This window comes from Heptranchias perlo, chromosome 10 (assembly GCF_035084215.1).
Source record: "Heptranchias perlo isolate sHepPer1 chromosome 10, sHepPer1.hap1, whole genome shotgun sequence".
Lineage (NCBI taxonomy): Eukaryota > Metazoa > Chordata > Chondrichthyes > Hexanchiformes > Hexanchidae > Heptranchias > Heptranchias perlo.
Window position 1 is genome coordinate 914,753 of NC_090334.1, and position 13,008 is coordinate 927,760.

General features: G+C 46.7%; 1 protein-coding gene across 6 annotated transcripts in view; it reads right to left on the reverse strand.

The window, feature by feature from the left end:
* The window catches only part of LOC137326213 (coiled-coil domain-containing protein 9-like), a 299,122-nt gene that overhangs the window by 12,709 nt on the left and 273,405 nt on the right, over window positions 1–13,008 (reverse strand). For 4 of the 6 annotated variants that reach the window (XM_067991093.1, XM_067991092.1, XM_067991095.1 and 1 more), the window contains 2 exons: window positions 4,353–5,262; window positions 2,753–2,850 (listed from right to left, as the gene is read on the reverse strand). In XM_067991093.1, the coding sequence (XP_067847194.1) occupies window positions 2,753–2,850; window positions 4,353–5,262 (1,008 nt within the window). The remainder of the gene's footprint in view (window positions 1–2,752; window positions 2,851–4,352; window positions 5,263–13,008) is intronic. The other 2 variants (XM_067991094.1, XM_067991096.1) reach the window with 2 other exon arrangements.

The window sequence follows — 13,008 nt, forward strand, 5'->3', positions numbered from 1 at the left end:
CTGCAACAAGAACTCACCTTTTCTCCCCATCTGTCAAACAAGCATTTGAATGTCCTGCTGGCTGAAACACATCTGGTAGAACACGGAGTGTTTCCCACAGCACAGGAGACACGCTGAGGATGTTTCAAAATCAGACCCCTACCTCAATGTGGACAAACCTAAGTACTTCAAGTATCTAAATAAGTTTTAACTATCATCCCACCATTGCCGGTGGGACTTCCGCATTTGGGAGGCGCACGTGCACCCAGAAGCATCAATGGGGAACTCTGAAGTCTGCGGGTTGGAGCCGGGTTCCGAACCTGCTCGGGATTTCCGCGATTCTCGGTGCCCCCCCTGCCCCCGCCCCCAACCACCCGCTACTTCACTTGAAAATCGAGTCCAAAGAGTCTGCAAAGTGATATAGACAGATTAAGTGAGTGGGCAAGAAGGTGGCAGATGAAGTATAATGTGGGGAAATGTGAGGTTATTCACTTTGGTAGGAAGAATAGAAAAACAGAATATTTTTTTAAATGGTGAGAAACTATTAAATGTTGGCGTTCAGATAGACTTGGGTGTTCTCGTATAAGAAACACAAAAAGTTAGTATGCAGGTACAGCAGGCAATTAGGAAAACAAATGGCATGTTGGTCTTTATTGCAAGGGGGTTGGAGTACAAGAGTGAGGAAGTCTTACTACAGTTGTACAGGGCTTTAGTGAGACCTCACCTGGAGTATATACATAACATAATATATTACTGCATACCCTAACCTTAATCTAAGGAAGGATATACTTGCCTTGGAGGTGGGCAACGAAGGTTCACTAGATTAATTCTGGGATGAGAGGGTTGTCCTATGAAGAGAGGTTTAGAAGAATGGGCCTATACTCTCTGGAGTTTAGAAGAATGAGAGATGATCTCATTGAAACATATAAGATTATGAGAGGGTTTGACAGGGTAGATGCTGAGAGATTGTTTTCCCTGGCTAGAGAGTCTAGAACTAGGAGGTATAGTCACAGGATAAGGGGTCGGCCATTCAAGACTGAGATGAGGAGGAATTTCTTCACGCAGAGGGTTGTGAATCCTTGGAATTCTCTACTGCAGAGGGCTGTGGATGCTCAGCCGTTGAATATATTCAAGGCTGAGATGGATAGATTTTTGGATTCTAGGGGAATCAAGAGATATGGGGATTGGGCGGGAAAGTGGAGTTGAATGGTGGAGCAGGCTCGAGGGGCCGTATGGCCTACTCCTGCTCCTATTTCTTATTTTCTTATAAGCGGTATCCCCCAGAGATCTGTATTGGGGCCTCAGCTTTTCACTATCTATCACTGAATTGGATGAAGGAATAGGGGGTTGTATATCAAAGTCTGCAGACGACACTATGTTAGGAGGCACAATAAGTTGTGTAGATGGGAGCAGGAAGTTACAAAGGGATATAGTCAGATTAAATGAGTGGGCAAAACTGTGGCAGATGGAGTTCAATGTGGGGAAGTGTGAGACTTTGGATCCAAAATAAGACAAATTGGAATTTTTTCTTAATGGTGAGAGACCAGGTGCTGTGGAGGACCAAAAGGGATTTGGGTGTCCAGGTACACAAACCACTAAAAGCTAGTAGATAGGTACAAAAAGGCTAATGGAATGCTGGCCCTTATCTCAAGGGGGCTGGAATACAAAAGGGAGGAAGTGATACTTCAGTTGTATAGAGCCTTGGTCAGACCCAATCTGCAGTACTGTGTTCAGTTTTGGGCACCGCTCCTCAGGAAGGATATATTAGCCTTGGAGGGGGTACACTGCAGATTCATGATAAAAAGGCTTAAAGGGTTACATTATGAGGACAAGTTGCATAGACTAGGCTTGTGTTCCCTTGAGTTTAGAAGGTTGAGAGGTGATCTAATTGAGGTGTTTAAAATGAGAAAAGGATTTGATAGGGTAGATACAGAGGAACTATTTCCTTTGGTGGGGGAATCCAGAACAAGGGGACACAATCTTAAAATTGGAGCCCGTCCATTCAGGAGTGAAATTAGGAAGTACTTTTTCACACAAAAGGTAGTGAAAATGTGGAATTCTCTACCCCAAAAAGGCTGTAGATGCTGGGTCAATTGAAATTTTCAGGAGTGAGAGTGACAAGTTTTTATTAGGGAAGGGTATCAAGGGATTAGGAGCAGACGGGTAAATGTAGTTAAGGTACAGATCAGCCATGCTCTGATTGAATGGTGGAACAAGCTCGAGGTGACTGAATGGCCTCCTCCTCTTCATATGTTCCCGCGCAATGGTCAAATGATCCATCAACATTCAGAGTCAAACCTCGTGTACATGAATAATGGTCACTTGGGTCAAATACACAAAAGGCACCGGATCAAGGAGTCAACAACTTCATAAGAGATGGGGAGGGGGGGGAAAATTGGCAAAAATAAAAATGAACCATAATTCTACAAATAAAGGACAGGTATATTTACTGTACTATTTTTGCACCCTCCCCCAAAAGAATGTCTTAAAAAGATTTTTTGCACATGATTTAGTATTTTAAAAGGGTAATGTCCAACCCATAAGTGTACTGGCTTAGTAATCTTCTCAAACCAGTCCAAAGATCTAGTAACTAGATTTCAATCTAGTGTTTTGAAGGAAATTGGTCTTGCAGCTAGGTGTGACACTACAGTATTTATTTTATCAGTCAATGTAAAAAAAAGGGGAAAGAAAGAGAAACTAAATCATAAATTGGGATTGTTTAACAGTTAATTCACAGAACAATTCTTTCGAAAAGCATTTTGCTTAATCATACCTTCATTCCAATCAGAGTCTTGGTAATGTCTAAAATGGCAGCGTCGGGTGAAATCTTTGCACTTGGCTTCAAAGCAATGGCTGAATCACCAGGCGTCCCTGAAGAAAGACAAAGGTGCATGTAAATAAACAGTAGATAGATGGTTGATGCCCTTTAAAAATAACCTAATGCATCAAATCAATCATAAAATTAATAGAAAGACTGTCTCATGTGATCACAGATGAATAAGTCACATCTCTCAGCGGAAGAGGAATTTAAAAATATACACAATATTCTATTACGTTGGTCACCATGGGAGAGTTGGTGAAGAAAAGGGAGCAATTTATCATATTTCCCTGAAGTTCTAGAAAGTATTGGCCAGTGACTCAGAAATATGCAAATAAAACAAAACATGTGCGAAGTACTACTACATTCAAATGCATGTTAGGTCCCCTACTGTACTGTAATGTCTCCTGATTAGAATTTGTGTCAGTTAACAAGTTATGAAATTGAATTCAATCGATCTATTAATTTGTGGGCTAGGAGCAGAAAATGAACATTAATAACCAATTCACTAATGCCCATCAGGGAAGAGAACCTGCCACCCTTACCCAGTTTGGCCTACATGTTACTCCAGTCCCACATTATATGGTTGACTCTGAATGCTCTCCAAAATGGCCTAGCAAGCTACCCAGTTGTAAATAAAGTAATCATTCAAGTACAAGGCCCACCACCACCTTCTAAAAGCAACTAGGGATTGGCAATAAATGCAGTATTGCTAGTATCTAGCTCTCCATTATAACATGGCCGTTACCCATCCCCGCACACCAAAAGCAAAATCCACCCAGAGGTAAATTACAAAAAAAATGTAAAGAAATATCTTTTATCATTGAGGGGGTAGATATTTTCCCTCCAATTTTCTCCCATTTTTCTTTGCTGTAGACTCATAGCAGCAGACATGAAATAATGTCCTGGGTGCAAATCTTTCTATGGGCCTGGGTTATACTAGATACTTCCCCATGGTAACACGGCTAATAATTCAACAAAGCGGGGGAAAGAATAAATTAAATGTGTGTCCCACCACTCCATGGAACTAAAAGCAGCATGCTGCTTCTTGTAAAGCATACGCTTATGTACGTTCTCTGCAACAGGCTATAGGGTGGGGGCAAAACTGTTAAAATGGACAAGTACCACTCCATTTAAAAGCCTCTTACGGCAACTCTTAATTTTTGTAACTTTTAAGGAATCGATGCTATCAAATTGAGGCACGTATTCAAACCAATTATTTCCAAAGGACACAAATTATTTAAAAATTATCACACAGAGCATCAAACTTTCAGACCTCACTAAAAAGGTACCATATCATATGTTGAATTGCCTCTGTGATAAACCTATCAAGTGCAGTTATGAGCTTTATGAACATTTCAAGTTTCTCTTACAAAAAAAGGGTCAATTGTTTCAGCAAATATCAGTGACCAAAAAGCAACCACCTTTGTTTCCCCCTAAAACAAATATAATGTAAAGGAGTTAATTCATCACCTTTGCAGACAGTTTACAAAATAAAGCCAAGGCATTATAATGATTAGTTTTACAGTGCTCAAAATGTTTTTAAAAATCTTACCTTTACCATCCGTGTAGTCAGTGTAATTTCTTTTGTTTTCTTCAGACAGTTCCTCTTGATTTTTCTCTGGATGAAGCCCAGAACAACCATTTCCACCTTTGCAAGCAGGGGCACTGGTTTCCTGTTCACCGTGCACAGTTTCTGCACTATCAGTTATCAATGTTGGCTGCAACTTCCCAGTAGCTTCCTTAGCAGACTGATCCTGCAATTTCATGCTCATTACCAAACTCTTTGTTGCAATTTCAGCAGCTGAAGAACATTTCTTTCTTTCTTCATCACAAACAGCAATTAATATATTTTTATCCAGTACTGAAGAATTATCATCCAGAGAGTCAGAACACTCAGAAAACTCAAGTCCAAGTGGAATTCTGTCTTTTAATGCTGCATAATCCTCTATAGCAATGATTTGGTCTGACTTCTTATCTGAGGCAACCAACATTGACTTTTTACTCAGTTTACTAGTGTCTGAAGAGGAACAATGATTTAATGCATTTCCTGTCTCTTCAAAGTCCTGTACATCACTCCCTGACAGAACAGCGTGACCTAAGACCCCATTTTCTGAAGGGGAATCAGAGTTGGTTTTGCCTGAAATATTATGGTGCAATATAGGGCTGATCTGCATCAACTCCTCGGCCAATGATAGATTATCCAACTTACTGCTGCAAGGTGTTGGCTTGTTTACAGTCCCTTCAGCATCCACCAGAGCTCTATGAACTTCTTTGAGATCGAAGGTGCTTGCCTTGGAGTCACGTGGCTCAACAGTTTCCCACTCCCCATTCATCCAGTCATCAGTGCCTTCTTCAGCATCCTGCCAATCAAACATGACCACATCTAAGTCAGCATCCCTCCACAATTCTTCATCTTCATTTACCCGTTGTTTCTTACGTTCTTCTGTGACTGTCTCCACCCACTTTAAACAAGAACACAAATAGAAACTGATATTAGGACTGGATTATTGTTAACATATTCACAGTCACCAATATCAATAATGCATTACTATCTTCAAAATATACACCTGCAAAAGGTGATTTTTTGAACTATCTTAAGGATGTTTACCTCTGCAGCACTAAACAGTTGGTGACTCATCAAAGGGCAAGTCACAAACTACAACACATTCATTTGGCCCACCAATGGACCTGAAAATATTTGAGCATACTCAGCACTTGCTAGACTGTGAAAAGGGGAACATTTTGCCTGAGGTACAGAACCTAGCATTCTTCCCAATTTGTTTAGCTTCCCATAAAATAAGATAGTGTAGAAACAAAAGGCAATGACTTTGAAGGCCTACATCTTCAAGCTTGAGCAATGCCAGCCTTGTCCCGAGCTGTCAATTCAAGTAAATGGCGCTTGCAGGATGCAAATTCCTCTTTGCAGCTGGCTTACAGATAGCTTTAAGAGAAACCCTCAGCATGCTACAAGGCAACCATTGAATGAATATAATGAACAACATTTCTTTGGTGGTTCCTACCCTGCCAGATATAATGCAAAACCAATTCCACTATCCAATTTGCTAACTTTCGTTTACTGTCTTTTTCCCAATCAAAACAACTGCCAGCAAAATTTTTGTCCAACCAAGATAGAAAGGTAACAATTTCTGTACATCAACCACGTGATACTTCCAATGGAAGAACCACATGGTGTGCAGAAAGGGGCGTAAAATCTCAGCATTATGATTTCCTGAGATAAATGATACTTGTACAATCTTAGGTAAAAATGATAGATAGATCCTAAGGATCCTACTCACATGCAAAAGGAGGTATGAAGGATACACAACAAAAGCACGCAATTTGCGAACTCTTGTCAGAATGAGGGCTAGTAGCAAAAGAAACACAAGACTTCACAAAAACCAAGTTCAAATGAACTGGATACTGCTTTGTTTAGAATCAAGTTCAAAATTGCATGTGGGAATGATCTGAGGAAAAAGGGGTATCACTTCATAAGCTGGGACATCATAGGATTTACCTCAATCAACCTAAAGACAAGTGACGCAGTTGTATCAGTTGGGACTCAACAAGCTGGAACAGAGTCCTTGGGGGGAGTTTTAACCCCCAAGGACGGGTGGGTTGGAGTCGGGTGGGAGGTAAAAATACTCGTTTTTGCAATTGCGACCGCAACCCGGCTCCAACGCGCCCACTTCCGGGTTTAATGTGGGCACATTGGATGCACACAGAGCCAAATAGCAGATGTCACGTTCCCAATTAGTGCCGGCGTGCAGGTCATTAGTGGGGCAATTAACCTCGTTGAAATAGGTTTTATATTATTTAATATTACTCACCTCTAAAGTTAACGGCTCCAGGACAGCTTTCCCGGGGCTCGTGAATCTCGCCAGGTGAAAGCAGGCGAGAAGGGCCGGACCCATGAGGTAAGTGCCTTTGTTGGCACTGCTTGTGGGCCTGAAGGAGCAGGAGTGTTTCCTCCAGGCCCAACAAGCTCACCTGGCGCGCTTGGACCCCGGGGATCGGCTGACCCCCACCCCCCACCCACCCGATAGCCTCCAGCCTCCCCGCTGACTGACCTCTCCCCCCGCCCACAATGTCAGACTTACCTGGCATCTGCTTCCTGGCTGCTTTTCCTCCCAAAGGGCAGCCAGACTATCAATTTGTCAATTCTGGGAAACCCGGAAGCAAAAATAATTGCCTTCAATTGAGTTGCAATCGCAGATTCCGATGCGCTCACTCCATTTCCGGGTTTCCCACGTGAAAATCTACCCACCTGCTCTCTTCCCGGCTCCAGGTCAAAATCATGTCCTCTGGTCCAGCAACAACTGCATATATAACAGAATTATTGGCATATCATATCCCAATAGGTTAAAAAAAATACCGGCACAAGATGAATAGCCATTGGCTATGAAGGGAAAGACATACAAGGACTTGTCCTGCCAAGAAATGGACAGGCTGTTCTGGAAGGTAGACATCAACTGTTGAAAGTACAACAGGTCTCCTCCGAAAGGTTGGACCTGTTGAAGATATTTGTTGTCACATTTCACATGCTCGCGCAATGGGGGAATTGTAACCCCCAAGAATGAGTGGGTTATGGTCGGGTAGGAAGTAATAATTACAGAAATTTGAAATGAGACCACAACCTGGCTCCAACATGTCCGCTTCCAGGTTTAACAGAGGCACGTTTTTGCTGCATGTGAGTAACCTGCTCGCTGGAGGGGGGTCGATAATTATCACAGCCATTTAGATGTTTAGCAGATGTTAATGAGGCGATTTTAAATTGAATTCAACAGGTACTTGAATTTAATGCGCCCTGCACGGGTTTCCCGGGGCTCAGGAAACTCGCCAGTGAAATGGAGGCGAGATTGAGCCGCAGTTCATGGGGGTCTTTAAAGTTAGAAATGCCCGATGTGAGTAAAAGCTCAGTGCTTACAAACGGTGTCTCAGTTCCCTCTGGGAAACATTTGACACAGAATTCTTGTGATCATACAGCTTTTTCAGAAGTTTGGAGGCTTTCAAACTGAAAAGATCAGGATTGGTGGTGGGGAGGGGCACCATGGATGATTTCAACAGGACATCGGATGAGGAAACCAATCACCACAATTGTGTACAAAATTATGAGGGGCACAGATAGGATGGATACTAAGGAGCTTTTTCCCTTCGTTGAGGGTTCTATAACAAGGGGACATAGATTCAAGGTAAAAGGCGGGAGGTTTAGAGGGGATTTGAGAAAGAACTTTTTCACCCAGAGGGTGGTTGGAGTCTGGAACTCACTGCCTGAAAGGGTTGTGGAGGCAGGAACCCTCACAACATTCAAGAAGCATTTGGATGAGCACTTGAAATGCCATAGCATACAAGGCTACGGACCAAATGCTGGAATATGGGATTAGATTAGACAGGGCTTGATGGCCGGCGCGGACACGATGGGCCGAAGGGCCTCTATCCGTGCTGTATAACTCTATGACTCTATGACCATTCACGGCAGAGGTGGGATTTGCAGGTGCACAAGAGAGAGAACACAGATCTGGAGAACAGCAGAGAGAAGAGCAGAGTGGAGAAAAGCAGAGAGAAGAGCACTGTGGAGAACAGCAGAGAGGAGAGAAGAGTGGAGAACAGCAGAGAGAACAGCAGAGTGGAGAACAGCAGAGAGGAGGAGCAGACTGGAGAACAGCAGAGAGGAGAGCAGAGTGAAGAACAGCAGATAGGGGAGCAGAGTGGAGAACAGCAGATAGGGGAGCAGAGTGAAGAACAGCAGGGAGGAAAACAGCAGAGAGGAGAGTAGAGTGGAAAACAGCAGAGAGGAGAGCACAGTGGAGAACAGCATAGAGGGGAGCAGAGTGGAGAATAGCAGAGAGGAAAACAGAAGAGAGGAGAGCAGAGTGGAGAATAGCAGAGTGGAGAACAGCAGAGAGGAGAGCAGAGGGGGGAACAGCAGAGACGAGAGTTGAATGGAGAACAGCAGAGAGGAGAGCAGAGTGGATAACAGCAGAGAGGAGAGCAAAGTGGAGAACAGCAGAGAGGGGAGCAGAGAGGAGAACAGCAGAGAGGGGAGCAGAGAGGAGAACAGCAGAGAGGAGAGCAGAGTGGAGACCAGCAGAGTGGAGAGTAGAGTGCAGAACAGCAGAGAGGAGAGCAGAGTGGTGAATGGCAGAGAGAAGAGCAGAGTGGATAACAGCAGAGAGGGGAGCAGAGTGGAGAACAGCAGAGAGGGGAGCAGAGTGAAGAACAGCAGGGAGGAAAACAGCAGAGAGGAGAGCACAGTGGAGAACAGCATAGAGGGGAGCAGAGTGGGGAAAAGCAGAGACGAGAGCAGAGTGGAGATCAGCAGAGAAGAGTGCAGAGTGGAGAACAGCAGAGATGAGAGCAGAGTGGAGAACAGCAGAGATGAGAGCAGAGTGGAGAACAGCAGAGAGGAGAGCAGAGTGGAGAATAGCAGAGAGCAGAGCAGAGTGGAGAACAGCAGAGAGGGGAGCAGAGTGGAGAACAGTAGAGAGGAAAATAGAAGAGAGGAGAGCAGAGTGGAGAATAGCAGAATGGAGAACAGCAGAGAGGAGAGCAGAGGGGAGTACAGCAGAGAGGAGAGCAAAGTGGAGAACAGCAGAGAGGGGAGCAGAGAGGAGAACAGCAGAGAGGAGAGCAGAGTGGAGAACAGCAGAGTGGAGAGTAGAGTGCAGAACAGCAGAGAGGAGAGCAGAGTGGTGAATGGCAGAGAGAAGAGCAGAGTGGAGAACAGCAGAGAGGGGAGCAGAGTGGAGAACAGCAGAGAGAAAAGCAGAGTGGAGAACAGCAGAGAGGTGAACAGCAGAGAGGGGAGCAGAGAGGAGAACAGCAGAGAGGAGAGCAGAGTGGAGAACAGCAGAGAGCAGAACAGCAGAGAGGAGAACAGCAGAGAGGAGAACAGTAGAGAGGAGGGCAGAGTGGAGAACAGCAGAGAGGAGAGCCGAGTGGAGAACAGCAGACAGGGGAGCAGAGCGGAGAACAGCAGAGCGGAGAACAGCAGAGAGGAGAGCAGAGTGGAGAATAGCAGAGAGGAGAGCAGAGTGGAGAATAGCAGAGAGGAGAGCAGAGTGGAGAACAGCAGAGAGGAGAGCAGAGTGGAGAATAGCAGAGAGGAGAGCAGAGTGGAGAATAGCAGAGAGGAGAGCAGAGTGGAGGGGAGCAGAGTGGAGAACAGCACAGGGGAGCAGAGTGGAGAACAGCAGAGAGAACAGCAGAGTGGAGAACAGCAATGTGGAGAACAGCAGAGTGGAGAACAGCAATGTGGAGAACAGCAGAGTGGAGAACAGCAAAGTGGAGAACAGCAGAGTGGAGAACATCAGAGAGGGGAGCAGAGTGGAGAACAGCAGAGACGAGAATAGAATGGAGAACAGCAGAGAGGAGAGCAGAGTGGAGAACAGCAGAGAGGAGAGCAGAGTGGAGAATAGCAGAGACTAGAGTAGAATGGAGAACAGCAGAGAGGAGAGCAGAGTGGAGAACAGCAGAGAGGAGAACAGAGTGGAGAACAGCAGAGAGGGGAGCAGAGAGGAAAACAGCAGAGAGGGGAGCAGAGTGGAGAACAGCAGAGAGGGGAGCAGAGTGGAGAACAGCAGAGAGGGGAGCAGAGTGGAGGACAGCAGAGAGAAAAGCAGAGTGCAGAACAGCAGAGACGAGAGTAGAATGGAGAACAGCACAGGTGAGAGCAGAGGGAAAACAGCAGAGAGGAGGGCAGAGTGGAGAACAGCAGAGGGGAGAGCAGAGTGGAGAACAGCAGAGAGGGGAGCAGAGAGGAGAACAGCAGAGAGGAGAGCAGAGTGGAGAACAGCAGAGAGGAGAGCAGAGTGGAGAACAACAGAGAGGGGAGCAGAGAGGAGAACAGCAGAGAGGAGAGCAGAGTGGAGAATAGAGTGGAGAACAACAGAGAGGGGAGCAGAGAGGAGAACAGCAGAGAGGAGGGCAGAGTGGAGAACAGCAGAGGGGAGAGCAGAGTGGAGAACAGCAGAGAGGGGAGCAGAGTGGAGAACAGCAGAGAGGGGAGCAGAGTGGAGAACAGCAGAGAGGGGAGCAGAGTGGAGAACAGCAGAAAGGAGAGCAGAGTGGGGAACAGCAGAGACGAGAGTAGAGTAGAGAACAGCAGAGAGGAGGGCAGAGTGGAGAACAGCAGAGAGAAAAACAGCAGAGAGGAGAGCAGAGTGGAGAACAGCAGACAGGAAAACAGCAGAGAGGAGAGCAGAGTGGAGAACAGCAGAGAGAAGAGCAGAGTGGGGAACAGCAGAGAGGAGAGTAGAGTGGAGAACAGCAGAGAGGGGAGCAGAGTGGAGAATAGCAGAGAGGTAAACAGCAGAGAGGAGAGCAGAGTGGAGAACAGCAGAGAGTAGAGTAGAGTGGATAATAGCAGAAAGAAGAGTAGAGTCGAGAATAGCAGAGAGGAGAGCAGAGTGGAGAACAGCAGAGAGGGGAGCAGAGTGGAGAACAGCAGAGACGAGAGCAGAGTGGAGAACAGCAGAGACGAGAGTAGAATGGATAACAGCACAGGTGAGAGCAGAGGGAAAACAGCAGAAAAGAGGGCAGAGTGGAGAACAGCAGAGAGGAGAGCAGAGTGGAGAACAGCAGAGAGGGGAGCAGAGAGGAGAACAGCAGAGAGCAGAACAGCAGAGAGGAGACCAGAGTGGAGAATTGCAGAGAGCAGAACAGAGTGGAGAACAGCGGAGAGGGGTGCAGAGTGGAGAACAGCAGAGAGGGGAGCAGAGTGGAGAACAGCAGAGAGGGAATCAGAGTGGAGAACAGCAGAGAGGGGAGCAGAGTGAAGAACAGCAGAAAGGAGAGCAGAGTGAAGAACAGCAGAGAGGGGAGCAGAGTGGGGAACAGCAGAGATGAGAGTAGAGTGGAGAACAGCAGAGAGGAGAGCAGAGTGGAGAATAGCAGAGAGCAGAGCAGAGTGGAGAACTGCAGAGGGGAGCAGAGTGGAGAATAGCAGAGGGGAGAACAGCAGAGAGGAGGGCAGAGTGGAGAATAGCAGAGGGGAGAGCAGAGTGGAGAACAGCAGAGACGGGAGCAGAGTGGAGAATAGCAGAGAGGAGAGCAGAGTGGAGAACTGCAGAGGGGAGAACAGCAGAGAGGAGGGCAGAGTGGAGAACAGCAGAGAGGAGGGCAGAGTGGAGAACAGCAGAGAGAAGAGCAGAGAGAAGAGCAGAGTGGAGAACAGCAGAGAGGAGAGCAGAGTGGAGAACAGCAGAGAGGGGAGCAGAGTGGAGAACAGCAGAGAGAACAGCAGAGTGGAGAACAGCAATGTGGAGAACAGCAGAGTGGAGAACAGCAATGTGGAGAACAGCAGAGTGGAGAACAGCAAAGTGGAGAACAGCAGAGTGGAGAACATCAGAGAGGGGAGCAGAGTGGAGAACAGCAGAGACGAGAATAGAATGGAGAACAGCAGAGAGGAGAGCAGAGTGGAGAACAGCAGAGAGGAGAGCAGAGTGGAGAATAGCAGAGACTAGAGTAGAATGGAGAACAGCAGAGAGGAGAGCAGAGAGGAGAACAGAGTGGAGAACAGCAGAGAGGGGAGCAGAGAGGAAAACAGCAGAGAGGGGAGCAGAGTGGAGAACAGCAGAGAGGGGAGCAGAGTGGAGAACAGCAGAGAGGGGAGCAGAGTGGAGGACAGCAGAGAGAAAAGCAGAGTGCAGAACAGCAGAGACGAGAGTAGAATGGAGAACAGCACAGGTGAGAGCAGAGGGAAAACAGCAGAGAGGAGGGCAGAGTGGAGAACAGCAGAGGGGAGAGCAGAGTGGAGAACAGCAGAGAGGGGAGCAGAGAGGAGAACAGCAGAGAGGAGAGCAGAGTGGAGAACAGCAGAGAGGAGAGCAGAGTGGAGAACAACAGAGAGGGGAGCAGAGAGGAGAACAGCAGAGAGGAGAGCAGAGTGGAGAATAGAGTGGAGAACAACAGAGAGGGGAGCAGAGAGGAGAACAGCAGAGAGGAGGGCAGAGTGGAGAACAGCAGAGGGGAGAGCAGAGTGGAGAACAGCAGAGAGGGGAGCAGAGTGGAGAACAGCAGAGAGGGGAGCAGAGTGGAGAACAGCAGAGAGGGGAGCAGAGTGGAGAACAGCAGAAAGGAGAGCAGAGTGGGGAACAGCAGAGACGAGAGTAGAGTAGAGAACAGCAGAGAGGAGGGCAGAGTGGAGAACAGCAGAGAGAAAAACAGCAGAGAGGAGAGCAGAGTGGAGAACAGCAGACAGGAAAACAGCA